General features: G+C 34.3%; 2 protein-coding genes across 4 annotated transcripts; both read right to left on the reverse strand.

Annotated features, from left to right (window-relative positions):
* Positions 1-487: 487 nt before the first annotated feature.
* LOC132543919 (transmembrane protein 220-like) lies at positions 488-4,999 on the reverse strand. Of its 3 annotated transcripts, none has more exons than XM_060207470.1 (7): positions 4,961-4,999; positions 3,924-4,055; positions 3,542-3,571; positions 3,219-3,279; positions 1,973-2,105; positions 1,359-1,424; positions 488-888 (listed from the first exon to the last, which is right to left on the reverse strand). In XM_060207470.1, exons 2-7 carry the CDS (start codon positions 4,047-4,049, stop codon positions 735-737), a joined length of 570 nt encoding a protein of 189 aa, XP_060063453.1. In that variant the 5' UTR covers positions 4,050-4,055; positions 4,961-4,999; the 3' UTR covers positions 488-734. The 3 variants fall into 3 exon arrangements, with proteins under 3 accessions (XP_060063453.1, XP_060063454.1, XP_060063455.1); XM_060207471.1 differs by having other exon boundaries at positions 4,982-4,997; XM_060207472.1 differs by lacking the exon at positions 4,961-4,999 and adding an exon at positions 4,708-4,732.
* Positions 5,000-10,005: 5,006 nt separating this feature from the next.
* On the reverse strand, positions 10,006-18,797 carry LOC132543977 (uncharacterized). The gene is made up of 11 exons (XM_060207534.1): positions 18,759-18,797; positions 16,315-16,378; positions 15,439-15,645; positions 14,634-14,761; positions 14,088-14,220; positions 12,863-12,967; positions 12,121-12,282; positions 11,804-11,920; positions 11,382-11,552; positions 11,001-11,079; positions 10,006-10,792 (listed from the first exon to the last, which is right to left on the reverse strand). The coding sequence occupies exons 1-11, from the start codon at positions 18,795-18,797 to the stop codon at positions 10,261-10,263; spliced, it is 1,737 nt and encodes a 578-aa protein (XP_060063517.1). The 3' UTR covers positions 10,006-10,260.
* Positions 18,798-19,282: the final 485 nt, after the last annotated feature.

Genomic DNA, 19,282 nt, shown 5'->3' on the forward strand with positions numbered 1-19,282 from the left:
CATATTGAAGATCACAGGAGTCAAATTATTTTTAAATCTTTAAAAGATTTCTTCTGTTACACCAATAGTCTGAGAAGCATGATGTTTGGTGGAAAGGTGATTCCAGGTCATAGCCCAACAACTTTTGAGAAAAAAATATCTCGCATTTACTTAAAATCCAGGTCATAACTGTCACTGTTTAGAAGTAAGTATTTGAAGTTCTTTTTGATGCAGACCCATTGGGCCTCTTGTTTTTGTGGGCATACTCGCAATCCACTAATCCATTCAATTTTGTAGGAGTACTCTCAATCAGTGCAATCATATGTCCATGAACTGTTAAAATTGGTTTAAATAGCTTTATTGACAAAAATTCAGGTGTCCATGAAATAATTTTGTGAAAAACCACAAAAAATGCACCCCACAAAAATATATAATTCTATAGTACTATACAGAAGGCAACAAATATCCATGTACTAATGAAGGCACAGAATAATATGAACTAAATACATGTATAATAATATTTATTACTAAAGAACACATAACATGAGAACAACACAGTAAAAACATAAATAATCACACAAAGTATATTGCACATTTATGCAATGCAAGAAATTAAGTCAATGAACTGATGCTGGTGGTATTAGGGATGAAAAGTTAATGTCAGAAACATTATATTGGGACTTTGTGATGTTCAAAACTGCCATAGGAATGTCGTGTAACCAGTTAGTTACCCAGCCTCACTGCTGGAGAAAATTTCACTGTTTGAACATGTTGTTGCAGTGTGCAAGCTTGGTGTGCCAGTCACTGACAAAACAAAGAGACCAAGTAAACAGCGGCAGGAGGGTCAGGGTGACTGTCATCAGCAGTAGGGCGTTCATCAGGCTCTTGTTTGTGACGCTAGCCCCAGGCCTAGAGCAAATAAAACCGATTTCAAGTCACAAATATGTTATCGTCCAAACAGTTCTTCCGAGAAACTTTGGGACTGATGGGAAAAACAAAAAGGCTGACTGGAGTGGTCATCTTCAATTTTGACAAAGCAAATTTGTTAATGTGAAATTCTTAAGGATGATAAGATGGATCTTTCTCCAATTTTTAATATAGTTTCCCCTTGTTTTCTAGTTGTGCAAGTTTGATTTTGGGACTGGTCAGAAAAACAAAAGGGCTGACAAACGACCATCTTGGATTTGCAGTTAAATATCACTATTGCTATTTCTCATAATTATGAGCAAAATAGAGGAATGAGTAGAAAAGAAGGGAAAGAGATCTAAATTTCAGAGTACATATAAAGACCAAACAATGGTGGGCATACTAGGGAATATGGAACCTTAATGAAAATTACTGAAATCATTTAAGTATACAAAAGTATCTGCAAAGCTCACCTGCCAATATTGGTGAATCGGGCTATGCCAAGCCAGGCAATGATTATAAACACCCCGCCCATCTCTCTGTGATGGAAACAGAAAGCATGCGGTAAATCAAAGACATTAACATTTCAACAAAGAGAGACCTTAGCGATCATCTGACAATCAAACCATTCTATAAGTAATCATTACATTTCCCTTGACATGATTCAATCAAATTTGTTGATATTAATTCAAGTTATATCACTGATTATCTCCCTTCTTTGTAATGTAGTGGGTGGACTACCTAGTTTCAGACCAGTTATATCACTAATTATCTGCCCTCTTCATGTTGTAGTGGGTTGACTACCTTGTTTCAGACCAGTTATATCACTAATTACCTGCCCTCTTCATGTTGTAGTGGGTTGACTACCTTGTTTCAGACCAGTTATATCACTAATTACCTGCCCTCTTCATGTTGTAGTGTGTTGACTACCTTGTTTCAGACCAGTTATATCACTAATTACCTGCCCTCTTCATGTTGTAGTGTGTTTGTTACCTTGTTTCAGACCAGTTATATCACTAATTACTTGCCCTCTTCATGTTGTAGTGTGTTTGTTATCTTGTTTCAGACCAGTTATATCACTAATTACCTGCCCTCTTCATGTTGTAGTGGGTTGGCTACCTTGTGACCAACTGCCTCTAAAGTGATGACCACAGCATATACTGCATAAGCACAGGACAGTGTGAAGTCCACTACTGCTAGACTACCCCACACTGTAGTATCTACAACAGGCATACAGAATACAGACCTACAAAGACAACAGCAATGTTTCATGATAATATTTTATGCTAGTTCATGTTTTCAAAATGACTTCACCATTTTTTCACATTTACTACATTAAGTGTAATACTGTAAGTGTTTGACATTAATTCTTTATGTGGCAGGTGTCTGACATTTATTGTTCTAGGTCGCTTTAATTTGCTCAAAGGTCCAAATAAGTAATGCAATTGGTAATCCGATCAGTGTCTGCTATTCCAATGTCATTCAAGCCTTTAGAGACTTCATAAAAATTTGGTAGCAAGTGTTTGATGGGAAACAAGATTGTTAAATAAGGCTGTTATCATTATTATTATAACATTCATAACAGTCCATCAACACATAAAAACCTTTGGACAGCTAATAAATGGAAAGGCTAAAGGATTCTTTTTAACACACTGCAGTGTTTGAATTGAATAAGAAACCTACTTGAGTAACAACTTTAAACAAATTTCAGGTCTAGTGTAATGATATTTTGTCTAAAGCTTCCTTACTTTGCATAACAGCTATTGACATTATATCAACAAAGCTTTGGGCAATGACATGCTAGTAATATCAAATGATAACAAGAGATCCCAGTGGGATCTTGGCGCCCACCATTGTTTGATCTTTATCTGCTTTTTGAAAGTTGGATATTTCCCCTTCTTTTCTCTTCTCTGTTTTTGCTCCTAATGATAAGAAATTTGAACATTTCTTTGCAGAAATAGGGATGATAATCTTAACCTGCCAAATTCAAAATTTATCTTTGTGATCAGTCTCAAAATTGAATGGGCACAACTAGAGACCAAGGGAAACCTACGAGTGAAATTTGAGAGAGATCTGTTGAGTACTTTTGAAGAAATTGCGATAACAAACTTCATTGAAAAATTCCGAAGTGGCTGCCTGTCAGTCAAAAATCAAACAGGCACAACTAGGGACCAAGGGGAACTTATATATGAAATTTGAGAAATATCCATCAGTACTTCTAAAGAAATAACGACAATGAAAATTGTTTACAGATGGACAAGGGATCACTGATGTAGGGAAATTAGATGGTGGGCTAAAAGTTGTGATTTTGAATTGTAAATAAGTTTGCTTACTTGCAATACTTGGTTTGAATGCAGCAGTCAAACTGAGAAGTGCTGGTACAGTATAACCTGGCTGAAATTTTAATATCATTAAATTCATCATAAACAGAATGTATCAATGCAAGGAATGATAAGTAAAAAGATATTCAAAGGTCATTTTGAACATGCACAAACAGTTTTTGAACAGTTCTGAATTCCACCTCTTCATAAAACTTTATTAGTTTTTAAAATTGACAATTGCACATAATTTCATTTTACTTTTCAATAAAAAAGTGTACAAAATCAATCTTAATTACTTTGGTAGAAAATATCTACTTTTATTACAACATACTCACCACCCAAACATACCAATCATCATCATTCAACTGCAATGAAAGAAAGTTCTTTTCATATTTGAAAATACATTTATTTTAATCATTTAGTGAAAGTTACATTAAGTGGAGAGAACAAATGGCACCACTTCCTGCTGAACCATCATGGAATCATCAGACATTAACATTTAGGTAAGCTGATCACTAGTGAATCAGCCATAGAAGCAAACATATGTTACTCTTTTGAAGGAATGCCTTACAGAGAAAAACTTATTTGTTATTTTGCCCACAAAGTAACTCAAAAAGTGCAAAAAAGGATAGATTTACAATAAAATTTCATCATCAGTTTATTGGTGTCCATACAATGCATAATCAATCACAATATATGAGTAAATATAGCACATACGTTGACATAGGCTGCTAAACAGAAGAACACTGTCATGATGATGTTAATCAGTTGCCACACCAGGGTAGACGGAGGGTTGGGATTATCCTGCATTTTGTTGTACTGGATACGGAACTCGGACTGCATAACTACCTAAAATATGCAATAAGGTTATATTTTGTAAATCATTCTAAACACCATGAATCACCATTTTGAAAAAGATTGCATATAACTGATGCACATTGTTTGATGAATTCAATGTAGGTACATGAGCTTCACACTGTGACAGTCTGGAGATACCATCTGTAAAATATATACCTGTTCACTCATAATTTTTTAGTTCCAGAGACAGTGAAAGCAGAATCAAAGATATACATATCCCTCAACCATCTTGTTCTTGTTCCATAAGAGACAAACAAGCCTAGATATTGAGTCTGATAATGTTTCACCATGCCTTTTTTTTTCAAGAAATAGCGATCTTAAATGAATTTCAGTTACATTTTATGTTTGCCATTTTCTTTTTCCTGATCAGTCTTCAAGACAAGCATGCATGTGAGATTTTTAAAAGGTTCATCCAGTCCTACTCAAGTTTGAAAACAGTTGACACTTTCTAATGATGGTAGATTTAAAAAGGAATGTCATGACTTTGTTTATAACGCCACTTGCTACTGTGTCCCTAGTCATTAATTACAGCTAATATAAATAATTGGTGAACTAATTGTATACACCATACATATCTCGGAATAAGTATTGACAGCTGACTAATTCTATTCAGCCACGGCATCGTCATCATATGAATACATACACGTCTTGTCTGTGAATTGAAACATGTTTTGTCCCTGTATGGAAAGAGATTTCTTCGAGTAATCCCTGATGTGATACAGCACCCTCCCCTTTTCTGTTAAACTGAGACAGAGAGAACCTTGCCAAACAGCACGGGTTTGATCTATCATAATTATTCCAATACTAGTGACATTATGTCGACGGGACGCCACATATACTGATGGATGCGTTTTCATTCAATGATACTTGTATACTGGAAATGTGTCCATAAATACCTGAATTAATTGAGAACTCACAGCTGTTATGTCCGACAAAAACGTGGTATGTTTACAAGTAAGTGCGCATGCGCAAATATATGATAAAATACTGACCAGAAAACGGACTGTATATCAGGAATTATCGGTCGCTTGTCAACGGTTAAGCCCGTACGTAATTACTGAATTACGAACTGTTGGTAAAAAAGAAAGGAGGAAAATGCGTTTTTATGTATCGTGTGTGATGGATCCGAAGAAAATTATGAAAATGGCATGCCACCGGACAGGTGTAGATTTTTTGGATTAGAACCATCTCAGCAAGTGATTTAAGTTATTTAAGGATATACATGTACAACAAGTCTTGATTTCTATTTCATAATTGATTTCAGTTGATCAAAGACTTTATGTATTAATATAGTGGAAGGTGATCAACTTTATAACAATAAACTTATAAGTGTTTTCAGTCTGAAATTAATTTAGTATATGATAATTTTTAAGACATCTAATTTACCAACATGCTATTTAGTGTAGTAAATAGTGTCTAATAAAGAGAAAAATAGACAATTATAAAGCACGAGATTTTCATGAGACAGTCAAAATATCGGATCCTCTCGAATGTCCACCTGCTTGTTAAAGAAGGGTAAAGGAGTGAAATAAGATATCTAAATTTTGTAAATAAGATATCTTACCTAATAACTCAGATATACAATTTAATTTTCAATAAAAAGAAATCTGATTCATCAAATCACTTATCATATTTGGGAAGATCATCGGGAATGTAAAGTTAATTATTGATTTCATTCTGGATGTAACACCACATAGAATTAATTGGTAGGGTACATAGGTATATCACGATACATTTGTATGAAAATAAGTCATAACCTATATGTTATACTGTTGAAAAATAAGAAAATAGCTTGAATCTTTTAATAGGAACTGATATTGCAGATTTTGCACGTGGTCAGGTAATGGTATGCGCGGTGAAAATTTCCGGGACTAGTCCAAAGCATTGTGGTTATATGTCCGCGATTTTGTTTTTTGTTCCGTGGTCACGACAAAATATAAAAATTGCAGATTGAAGCCACTTCTCTTTGGATCAGACAGTGATGCACGCTTTTCTCCTTTCAAAGCTAAGCTACGCTAAGTAAGGTGTTGTCCAAATTGCTAAGGAAGTCGATTTTATGCACACGGTTTGTATGTTTTGGCACTAAGGCGAGTAAGACAATGGTTAAATGATGGTGAAATGAAAAGAGACATCAGAATGCTTCAAGGCAGTTTGCCGCTAAGTCAGGTTTCATCAGACTTCGCGGTGTAGTGTGGTGTCAAGAATGTGGAATCACTTTTCAAACTAATTGAAACCTTTCCAGTAAGTAGCTCAAAGGCCACAACGCAACGCCGAGAGCGATTTTTGCTCAGACTGCAGCTTAAGTCTTGGTGGAAATACCATGTCTTCCAAAATGGTGCCGTCACGGCCTGAATTTACAACGATGAAAATTTTAATACACATACCATAGTCTACGCTGGAGTTTTCGGTCCTAACTTCAATTCTTATAGATCACCATATTAGCAAGATACTATTCGACGAACGAATTGTCCAGCCCTCGCAGAGTCGAATCTTAGCGAACAGATGAAGAACATACTGCAGACAACACCCTCTGCAAGAAATGCTCAGCCGTTGAGACTCCGTTAGCTAAAACACCTTTGGTAACTGAGTGAAACGTTATTCCTTCAAACCTAATATGTAATCTCATTCGAGCCATGCGCATATGTTATTGATGCCCTTGGGCATTGCACCCGTTCAAAAAAGTAAATGGCTATTTTGGTGACATTACTTACTAGGATTGACCAAGATTGTAGAAGACGCTTACTCTTCCGGAGCAATTGGTCTTATTATCCTTGTACTTTTTCAGGAGTCTCTGTGTAAATATTTCTTTCGTTCATATTTTGCCTCTGTTTTATCAATTTGAGTTTGGGTAAAGATTTTACGATATGTTGATATTTTCTTTGTTTTCGTGCAATTTAGGATTGTTAGTAAGTAGCTCGTTGTTACCATGTTTAAGGGTAACCCTTTTCTGTGGCTCATTTTTTCGTTTATTGTTACGACTTTCGAAATTTTTGTATGGTGGTGAATTAAATGAACAATGTTTTAAAAAGTTTTAAATCAGGTGAAATATTAATGATCAAATATGTCAACAAATAAAAGTGAATGATATTCTAAGGTAAAATGTGATTAGCCTATATTGTATTTATACGTCATTTGTGTTTCCATGTTTTATATTCATTTACAAACACACCAACGATCTCGAGATGGGTAATTTGTTTTGTATACCGTTGGTTGAACTGTTTCCACCATCTCATGATTATAAGAGGCGACTAAATTGGGAATCATATTATCTTCTCCTATTCCTGAATAACTTACTTTACAATCCATTTCTTGGCAAAACAATGCGATTGATCGGAGATACATCTCTTCGCTTGCAAATGTGCATAGACTCCCATTACATCTCGTATCATATATACTCATTACATCTCGTATCATATATACTCATTACATCTCGTATCATATATACTCATTGCATCTCGTATTATATACACTCATTGCATCTCGTATAATACACTCATTACATCTCGTATAATATACTCATTACATCTCGTATAATATACTCATTACATCTCGTATCATATATACTCATTACATCTCGTATTATATACACTCATTACATCTCGTATCATATATACTCATTACATCTCGTATCATATACACTCATTACATCTCGTATCATATATACTCATTACATCTCGTATCATACACTCATTACATCTTGTATAATACACTCATTACATCACGTATAATATACTCATTACATCTCGTATCATATACACTCATTACATCTCGTATCATATACACTCATTACATCTCGTATCATATACACTCATTACATCTCGTATCATATACACTCATTACATCTCGAATCTCATTACATCTCGTATCATATATACTCATATATCGTATATATACTCATTACATCTCGTATAATATACTCATTATCGTATCATATACTCATTACATCTCGTATCATATATACTATTCGTATAATATACTCATTACATCTCGTATTACATCTCGTATATATATATACTCATATTACATCTCGTATAATATACTCATTACATCTCGTATCATATACACTCATTACATCTCGTATCATATATACTCATTACATCTCGTATAATATACTCATTACATCTCGTATAATATACTCATTACATCTCGTATCATATATACTCATTACATCTCGTATTATATACACTCATTACATCTCGTATAATACACTCATTACATCTCGTATTATATACACTCATTACATCTCGTATCATATATACTCATTACATCTCGTATAATATACTCATTACATCTCGTATAATATACTCATTACATCTCGTATCAAACACACTCATTACATCTCGTATCAAACACACTCATTACATCTCGTATCAAACACACTCATTACATCTCGTATCATACACAATCATTACAACACATATCATATACACTCATTACATCTCGTATCAAACACACTCATTACATCTCGTATCAAACACACTCATTACATCTCGTATCATACACAATCATTACAATTCATATCATATACACTCATTACATCTCGTATCAAACACACTCATTACATCTCGTATCAAACACACTCATTACATCTCGTATTATATACACTCATTGCATCTCGTATAATACACTCATTACATCTCGTATCAAACACACTCATTACATCTCGTATGTATGCACTCATTTCATCTCGTATCGTTATCAGTCAGTATATTTCATACCGTATACATACATTAAATTATTAAGTGTGTACAAGATGAACTCGAGACTGTCAAATGAGAGTGAAATAACTATTGCAAGGAAGTAAAATCACAAGTGACACGCCCAGTTATATGTAGTAACATACACAAACCAATTAATCGACGTTGTCTTAGTTTAATGAATGAAACAGTAAACAATATTTCTATAGCCTTAAATGGTGGCAAGCTCAAGCTCATGTTTTTGGTTAACATGTGTAAAATGTGGAGGATTCTCAGACACCATACACGTTCAATTAAATTAAACGTAAGAATTATGAACATTTTTTCAAGCTGGCAAGCATACTTTATACATTTTCAATATAAAAATCAGTTAACAAAGTCGGCTGTGACATTTTGTCGGTGACTATGCGCTGTCACCTTAAAATATAAACAGTTTATGTGAATATGAGAGAAAATGAACAAAAACAAACAAATAAACAAACAAACAAACAAATGAAAGAAAAGCTGTACCACGTGAGACTCTATTTGCATTATCACGACGACAAACGTAGTCTTTTGCACCAGGATAGGGATGAGTCCCATTATTCCACAATACCCTACATCATCACATGTTTAATTCAAACATGGATGCCCCGAGAGCATTCTCGATATTCCAGGAGTTACGACCACTTTCGCTCTCTGCACTCCTGGAACATGTCAGGACAAAATTGAAGGTTCCATCTGCGACACCTTGTGGACAAGATGAAAAGACTAGTTTGGTCCTTTGATGTACATCAAGCGAATCTCAATGTCGCATAACGGTATATTGTAATGGCTTTGAAGATGGGTGACGCTCCTTTGTAATCTTCAAAAGAAATTTATCAGCCTGTGAATGGTCAGTTTCCCCCCTGAAACCAATCGTTTGCCATGACATGTTCCAGGGGTGCAGAGATTGAAAGTGATCGTAACCACTGGAGTATGGAGGATGCCCTGTATTAAACAGGAAAACAAAGTACACCCAGAAACATGTTAGACAATAATAATGTGCCTCCAGACGAGGCTCAACCCCCTAATCCAAGATAAAATACGATTACGACAAGGAATAAATCGATAGTTAAAGTAAATATAATCACACGGCTATTTTGTGTATTCTAATGAACTCCTCCCGTGGTGATACCATTTTCTATTAATACATATTGTTACAAAGTTTTGGTCACAATAGATATGTTTGGAATGATATGTTAATTTTTAATCATGTAAAATTTCGTAATAGATAAAACAATTATGATTGTAATAATAAAATGCAATATTTGGACATTAAGATGCTAAAATACATTTGTTTGTCAATACATAAAATGAACAGAGGTATGGCGAGGATCATTAAACGAAAGTCAGTTAAAATAAACTAAAATCTGTTAACATGTCTAAAAAAAGGTTCGGTCGTTATAAAGAAAGCTTATATATGATCCGTTGATAATAATATGTAAAATCAATATTAGTCTAACCAGAAACAAATATAACTAGGAATCGGATTGTAACACTGATTCTGCTGTGTCATACTCCATATTCACATCATCATTATTCTTCTTATCTTTGAATGTGTCATAATTGCCTAAACCATTTATAGCGGAAGTGACGTCATACATAAAATCTCCAATATCGTCTTTATTCAAATCCTCTTGAGATTGTAAAACATTGTAATTGTCTTCCTCTGTTTCTGCAGGTATGTGGTCATATGTACTGTCTATTTCTCTTTGTGGCCGCTTAGAGGTCCTTAGCAAATCGTAATGTTCACTGTCCCGTTCTGTTTCAGGAGCATTGTCATCAACTTCCGGTGTATCGCATAGCGCGAAACTTTGGATTCTATCGTAATCGCCACTTCTGGTATTTTTGGTGTCTGTAAGTTCTGTAACCTTATCGTACTCGGGTTGGAATTTAACGTAGTCGTAACTGCCTCTGTGCTCGTGGATCGACTGCTCCATTAGGGGTTTCGCTGGTTCCTCTATATTCTGAGAGTTCGATTTGGGGCTTGACCGACCATGATTTATTTTCCTAAAATATTTCAAATGAAAGAATGCATATATACTGTCATGACATATATAACAGCACGTGCCGTTATGTTAAAGAAGAATGTCGCGTGCAAATACATCAAACACAATAACTCTCAATAAATATCACTTTTCTCGGGTGTATAAATCATTGTGTTAACGTAATGTAAATTCATCAATTGTGTAATGCCCATTTAAAGTTGTGTACTTACCTTCTTCGACATACTAATAAGACGAGTATGATTGTAAACATGACTACTACCACTGCAGCGATAGCCACCAGGATGTACACTGAAATCACATAACACATGTACATTACGATAGCGAATTTTGGTATAGAGGAACTTTTTCAATAAAGTAGACTGTTTTTACATCAATATTGACTATTTTGATGAAAACGTGGTACAGCGAAGTTTATATTTTCATATGGTAGTTGACTTAACCTAAATTGTTAAATTGGGGTTTCTACTTTCTAAAACAGAAATGATAATCTGTACGAAAAATACTTTGCCCGAAAAAAATGAACAACAAAGATAACAAACCAATACCACTATTATATGAGTCTTTAGTTGTGAATTTGCGTGTAGACTTACCTAGCATTCCGTCGCTACTATTGTCCTCGTTTTGGGGTACACCAATTGCAGGTGAGAATGAAGAGTTTTCTTTCATGGTAGGAGTAGGCCAAGGTGGCTGTGATGGCGCCACACGAGGACTTGTAGATGGAGTAGGTATATTTGACGAATCCTGCCTCGGTATGTTGTCACCTTCAACGATATCAACAAAGACATTTACATTTATTACTGCACGCATGATTTTTTAAAAGCTCTGTGCTGTTGTTTATCGTAAAACATTACTTTGCTTTTTCGATGAACTACACTTTATTCCTTTTATAACTGTCATGACTAACCATTTTTTCTGTTGTGCCTTCGTTTCAATTTTTGAAATTTTCATTTTCCTGTATTCATACGTCACCCATATTGTTGTTTTTATAGGAAAAATAAAACATTCAACACACTTTGTGTATTCCAGCACAATCCTGAAAGCTGTTTTGTGCAATTTTCAGAAGAGAAAGAACACTTCACGCTATCACACGTCAGCGATACACAACGGGTGGTCACATCAGGAACTTCTTCTGTAAGTATAGACGTGAATTGTCAGAGTGATTATTGGAAAACTTCCGCAACATTTACAAAGAACAGAAAACGTTGGTGAGATACCTACATTCGTATCTATTTGCAAACGCTGCTAACAAACGTAAAATGTGCTTATCGCTGAAAAGTTATAGAATTATAAAAAAATCAAAACGTAATTTTTGGCCTAGATATATATTACCGTCTGTCCATTTGATAAACCGGTGCTTGATGAAGTTAATCCAGGGTTCTTTGTTGGCCGGAAACGTTTCAGATATCGAAGCTGTAGTAAGCCGGGACTTACTGTCCTGACACCATTTGTTGGCTTCCAGCCAAGACATGGTCCTTGTAGAATTCATATCATCTTCATAAAATATAGAAAACCGATTTGAACGTTTTATATAGTGCTGTGAGGTCGCCAAATCTCGAGCAAATGTAAAAAACATTTGTCTCCGAAATTCCGAAGTTAATTAATCTTTGTTAACGACTGTCGTAGAGCTAATGGAATGAAATCTTCTGTATCAATTGCGACTACTGTATAAATGTGAAATGTGCTTAAATTGTTCTGTGCTGTGTGGTAGGAAGTCAGATATGTTCGATACTTGTGAGTATGCTTGTAGTTTCCTTACTCCGAGCAATAAAGAATTAAACTGAATTTTGTAAATTAGATTCCCATTTTAGAGCGTAAACTTTAGTTACTCAGATCGACAAGAATTAGCATGGCGGTTGTTTTTGATAAAACAGAAAATGCTCACTATACCAGGACATCTGGTCTTATTCTTTCTGGAATTTTTCATAGTTCTATGCGTACATCTGTCTTTTATTCGTTTTTGTTCGAATCACTGTTTTTCTACACTATTTTTCCGTGAAAAATTGTATAGTTTGTTGATTTACTTCTGGACACAATTATATGCAAATCCTAGACGTGGCATTTGTTAACTTACTTTTACAAGCTGCCACTCGCTGATCCTGGCAGCTTATAAATCTGTTATTCCATATTCCACATACAGGTGTAAACGACAGGCGACCGCTTTTCTGTGTGCTGAGAACTACAATAAAACCAATAAACGAATATTGTATTGGTTATTCCTTTTCAAATATTTATCGTATTCTAACCACCGTACAGAAAGCTACTGTCACAGTCGCTTTGGTTTGACTTGCTCAAGAATTGAAATATAGATTGGTAGATAACGGAGGAGTAATACAACCATTTGACCCCCTTTTTATGTTAAATTGATCGTTATCACAAGCTGTAGAGAATAAGCAACGTTGACGTCTGTACCTTAATTGTTATTAATCAGTGTTAGGAGTCACCAGCTTCATTCCAGAGCGTGTACAATATAGACACACAACGGAACAACACGTTGTATGAATATAGTAAGAAATTAATTTATATCAAGTAACTAATGTTCTAGACCTCTGATGCTCGGAAAGAAAAGGCGAAAAAAATCAACCTAATTGGATGTGCAATGACCTCAAAATTAAATAAATTGTTCCTTAGCCTGATAGGAACTCACCAGCAGAGAAATCCTCAAAGCTTCGTTTCACGACTGACTTTTTTATTTTGTGAAAGAATTCTTAGATTAACAAATTCCTTGCTCAATCACTCTGCTTTTTAACTAAGCGATTTTAATGGAACCCTTATATGAACTTAACATCAGTGAATATAATTAATATAATACTGTGAGTAGTTTTCAGCTACTGCTGTCTGTCGCGTTTCCCACAAAATATGCTGCTCAGATTCGTACTGTTCTTCTCGCGAACGTCGAATGCTTGGTAGTATAAATTCTTTAAGCTTAAGAAAAAAACATTACGTGCTACATTTTTTTCTGTTGTGGTTAAACTTTCCTTAACCTATGGAAGATTCATGGAACTTGTGCATCTAAAGCTGAGTCTTGGACACTTCTATATTGTTGTGGTGATGTCTTTGGATAAAATCTTACCTCAAGGTTGTTCTGGGTAATTGTAAATATACTATGTGTAATAGAAGCCAATTAAGGCTTAATCCAGAAAAAAATTCATGAAGTATCATTAAGTAAGTGTAACATGTACCTAACTGTTCAGTGATGTACCCAACTACACCTACATCTTCTACAAGGAAATTCCGTCTCAAACTGACCCCGGCAGAGTTCACTGGGCTATAAACCAAATCAACACACTAACACTTACCCGAGGTAAACTCGTATGTAGACATTGCCTGTTGACCGCCACAAGTTACATCTGAGTCGGCAGAACAGGGAATTTTACAGGCAGACTCATTTGATAATTGTCTGTTACGAGTTGTACAATAGCAAGTATCATTCTGTAAATAGAATACCAAGTTGCTGCTTATCAACAAAATCGTGATTTTAATTCATAAATATTTCAAGAACGGTCTACAGCCTATAATTCATAGATACATGCGTATACACAATAAATAGGATTGAACCAGACGTTAATACTATGTTAAAAGGATAATGGTTGTTACATATGCGAAGAAGCAAACAAATGATGGATTGCTGTCATGGAGATATAGAGGTTTACTACAAAAATATAAAGACCACAATGGAACTGATCGGCACATTTATCTTATCTGATCAGTGTTCATCGTCACTTCTAAAGACAGAATTAACCCACAATTTATGAAAACTTGTACAAATTTCTTAAACAAGTGCAATACCGTGTGATTAGTCCAAATTTGTGAAATATTTATACTAGTGATAAGTTACAACTTACGTGAAGCCCAATGGTATCCCTTGTGTTGTCATTTTGGTATTCATTATTACATTCCTCTATACAGTCTTTCAATGTCATATTTATAGGGGTAAAAACTCGAATAGCTTGATCCGGAAGTTGCTTGCATCCTTCGAAAATACCATTTTAGAATTACTTATGTGCAACGTGACGATATAGACACAACGGTGTTTAGAACTAAGAGGCAGTGATTCTTATCAAATTGTGCAAGGGATTTAACCGCAAATGTTTGTTTTCGCCAGAAACTTAAATTGATGAAGAACTAAATTAATAGAAATAGGTATTGACTGCTGTATATTTTCATGTACAAGTCTGCTATTTCACCTTTACTTTAACATGGAACACCACAACATATGCACTGTAAACCACACTAAACACATTTTTGCACCTAGTTGATCTACTCACGTTAACGCTTGCAACAGTTACACCGAGGATACTTACTTATGCTTTACAGGAAGAAATTATATAAGCATATAATATATTTGTCAAACATACTGCATTTATATTCACGTTTAAATTCAATCTGACAAGTTGTTCTATACTTAAACAGACTTGTTGATCTCCACAAAAGTGATTGAAGCTAGAAAATATTTAATTTTATGTGTTAAGACAACAGGAAAATTATACCATATCATTGAATGGATGATGTATAATAATACATTGAAATAAAAATCGTTTATGCTAAGTTAGAAGAGTAGATAAAAATTAAGTGTACACAACATATATATTTTTCAAATGAATTTCAAGACATGTTCAATGAACTTTGACATTCCTGATTTTTTCACACCTTTATATGAAATTATTGTAGTTGCATAAACGTAAGCCCCTATCCAAAACGTTTCGAACAACGGTATGCCGAGTCCACTCTTTAGGTTACAAGTATCGTCCGAAACATCGTCACATAAGATACTGGAGTTAATGAGTTGACAAGACGCTCTGGTAGTTTCCCAACTTCCAGATCCAGACTTGACTATCAGGCACCGAACTAATTCTCCTAACAAATAAATAAATAAATAAATAAATAAATAAATGACACCTACCTATATGATTTAATCAAATAGAAGAAAACATAGATCAGGTAACATGTATCTTTTATTTCATTTGTCTCTTTATTTCATTTCAGAATATTTCATTTTCATGGTTTTGCTATCACAAGGAATTGAGCAACAGGCATAGCACATGGAAGGCCTATCCCTTTTCTCTTTTCCCTATGAATGCAATATGAATTTATCTATAACAAATCGCAGTATTTCCATCATTTTTGTCTTCCTTTCACCACAGACTGCAACAGGATGGGCAACTTAAAGGCTTAGAAAATTACACAGTTTTGAACAAAGATTTATGTATTTATGCGTGTTATCAGCACGTGTTATCCCCCTTAGAGGACCAAATGTATAGTAAAACTTGTGTAAAATGTGAAAGTAGAACAAACAATATGGGATAGGCATACAACCCTCATATAAATGAGATGTAGGAACTATAAGTGTTTTATTGTTCTATTTTACAACCGTGTTCGTTTCACCATTACCGACAAAATTTACCTGTAAATATTCTCAAATAGCAATTCGTTCTTAAACAATAACGTAAAAAATGTGCATGTGCAGTAAATATGACCAAGTACATTATCACTGCAACACAAGTAGCAGCATGCCGCTTTACTTACCTGAAGATATCAGTATGAGGAGACAGTAAACACCAGATATCGCCATGTTTTCCTGAAGAACCAACTGGGAGCGGTGTTAATCCCGTACCTCCTCAAACAAAGACCCTATAGTAAATCGAATGACTCTGATTTTCCGATAGTTCATAAAAGTCCTAAGTAGGTCAACGCATATCATATAACACTGCTGTATTTTCTTCCTGGTAAACACAACAAATAGAGTTACCCGCCCGTATACAAGCCTTCTGCTCATATGGTTGGGATACTTTTGTAACGGACGACAAATGCCTCCGGTCAATTCATCTACCGTAGGGATTTAATTTACATTCTATATGATAAAGGCTTTTGTCTAATAAAACACGAAATAAATGACATTTTCAAATGCTAGTCTGCAAAAAATATAGCACAGATTTTCCTTTGACAAAAAAGCTGGGTATAACATTGATTTAACTGGAATAAGCTTAATTTCGAATTGTTTTGATTTTTTTTTCATGAGGAGATATTACTTATGACAGATTTAAAGCGTTTTCTCTATAGTGTAATTTACATCTCGAAATCTTGTCGTTTCTTTTCGAAGTGAATGGTCCTCGTTTCTGAATAAGGACCTTTCACGATTGTGACCTCAATACATATTATCAGTTATCTGACATTTTATATTAAATTTCACGATATGTCAGTTATGTGTGCAAGTATGTTTTTGAGCGCAACACTGCAATGCACGAGCTTTCCTGATGTAAATAGATGATCAGTCTATGAGGATTTGCTCTGTAAATATATATTAAACTTAATACATAAAGGAAAGGTCATAGCTCGATAGAACAACGCTACCTTAGTAACTAATTTTCATTAAGTTCCATCGATTTCCAAAATAGTGTATTATTTGCAAACGAAAGTACAAATGTATAGCTTATCATTGAAAAAAATACAATATTATAAGGATAAGATATGCGTGATTGTAGCAGTGAATGGACTTAGTTTAACTAGCATTCATATACCGGACCTGTACATGAAAATTATGGCTTACAAACGAATGTTTGTACAGCATACTTGATTATTTCTCCATCAAGTATTGCTCACGTTTGAAGAGAGATTGAAAATATCAACACTTTCTTGTTGCTTAATTCAGCGTGTATTTTGAACCAACACAGATTAATGGGACACATTTTATGTGGCGTTTTGTACTGTTTATCACAACAACAAAATAGACCTGTAAACGATCTGTAAGTTTAGCTCAGAAATAGATCAAATTATTAAAGCAAAATATCAACGAGGAAATGATTGAACGTCGGTCAGACTGTATTTATTGTCACTGTGAATGCAGTATTGGTGACTAATAAGGACGTCATAATTATTTATCTGGCATCAAGATTGCATTCACAAGGACAATTAAAATACAATCTGACATACTTTCAATAGTTATATTTATATGTCGGATGTTATTTAAAACATTATTAATTTGTTTTTCCCAGTGTATGGGCACATAAAAGAAACTTTCTGAACACCATAATCAGCTAAATGACTAACGTAAACTATAATGCGTGTTATTATCGGAGGCGACGTGCATGGCGTTGACGTAACGTTGGTCAACATGGCACCGAGATGATATTATTGTTTTGTGATCCAGTGAATACAATCTAGATCAATGAGATGTCAATCACGCAAAATGTAGATGTAAGGAGAACACAGTATGGATATTAATATATTGCCCTGGAAGGATGTAAAAACAGTGAGTATTTGTAAAACCTCCCAATGCCTTTAATGGTTACTGGGTTTCATTTTTGATGTTTCATGTCACGTATACGACTTATTACAGTTATGGCAAATAGAATAAAAACCATCTCGACTTCACTCAATTGAAACGAGAGCCTTCTTTTGGCATCAAATAGACATTCATTAACATTTATTTGTCTCTGTTGGTTATTATTGGTAATTATGTCGTCTTTAAACAAAGAGTTTTTTATGAGATAATATTGCTTCGTTCTATAGCAAAAATTGTAGACTGCTTACCATTATATAAATAATACCTTCTTAAAAATTCTGTGTTCATAAGGAGTTAATTTTGTCTTCATGTATACAAGTGACCTAAACAATCTCAAACGCATAAATAATTGCCATTCTTGACAAAGAAAGCTTGAACATGAATCATGTTCTGAATAATCATGAGATATCAAAGAATAACAGACATATTTAAAACGTATCAAATGTATTTAATTTCTTAAACAATATGCATTAGGTAGCCATTACGCCCATTAAACTTTATTATGTTGGTACATTTCCAAAACAAATTATAACATCAAATCAATATAAATGCAGGTAAAGGAGTGGTCTTAAGGATGTACATATAAATATATATAAATCAGAACTTACTTATATACATATATTAATCTAAAAACTCCATTCAGAAAATAGATGTTAAGTTAAGTGATGTTTAACCATTTACAACTCACGTATTCACTCAATGTTCGGTTTGGATGTACACCATCCATTACACTGTGGATACACACGACTAATTTAACTGCAAGTTGAATAGCAATAAGTATTAAATATATGCCCGGTTGTATTATCAAAGCACACAGAATATATATCACCATGGAGCAACCTTTATGCCAGGGAATCTAATTTCACCAAGGTAACCATAGGTAACCATAAGTAATCTGATGACAGGACAATAGATGACTGCACAAAACGCACCTTTCAATAGAAATTCAGAATTTTATATACAGTAGGAAGCCAAATAATTAACGAAACTGTTAATGTTTATGCTTCAAGGATTCGTCAGTGATACAGCAGATCTTAAGTGTTAAGGCGACTTAGAAATTTGAAACGGCCAAAACAGATAATAAAATATAAATGGGGAGACGCCTATTATCAATTCCTTAAGTTTCATAATTGAAAGAAAAAGGTACATATGTATGAATCAAAACGTGGCATGTATGCTACATACATCAAATAACTTCTAACTTAAACTTGA

This window comes from Ylistrum balloti, unplaced genomic scaffold (genome assembly GCF_031769215.1).
Source record: "Ylistrum balloti isolate Yb309-2 unplaced genomic scaffold, AGI_CSIRO_Ybal_v1 Utg369772, whole genome shotgun sequence".
Lineage (NCBI taxonomy): Eukaryota > Metazoa > Mollusca > Bivalvia > Pectinida > Pectinidae > Ylistrum > Ylistrum balloti.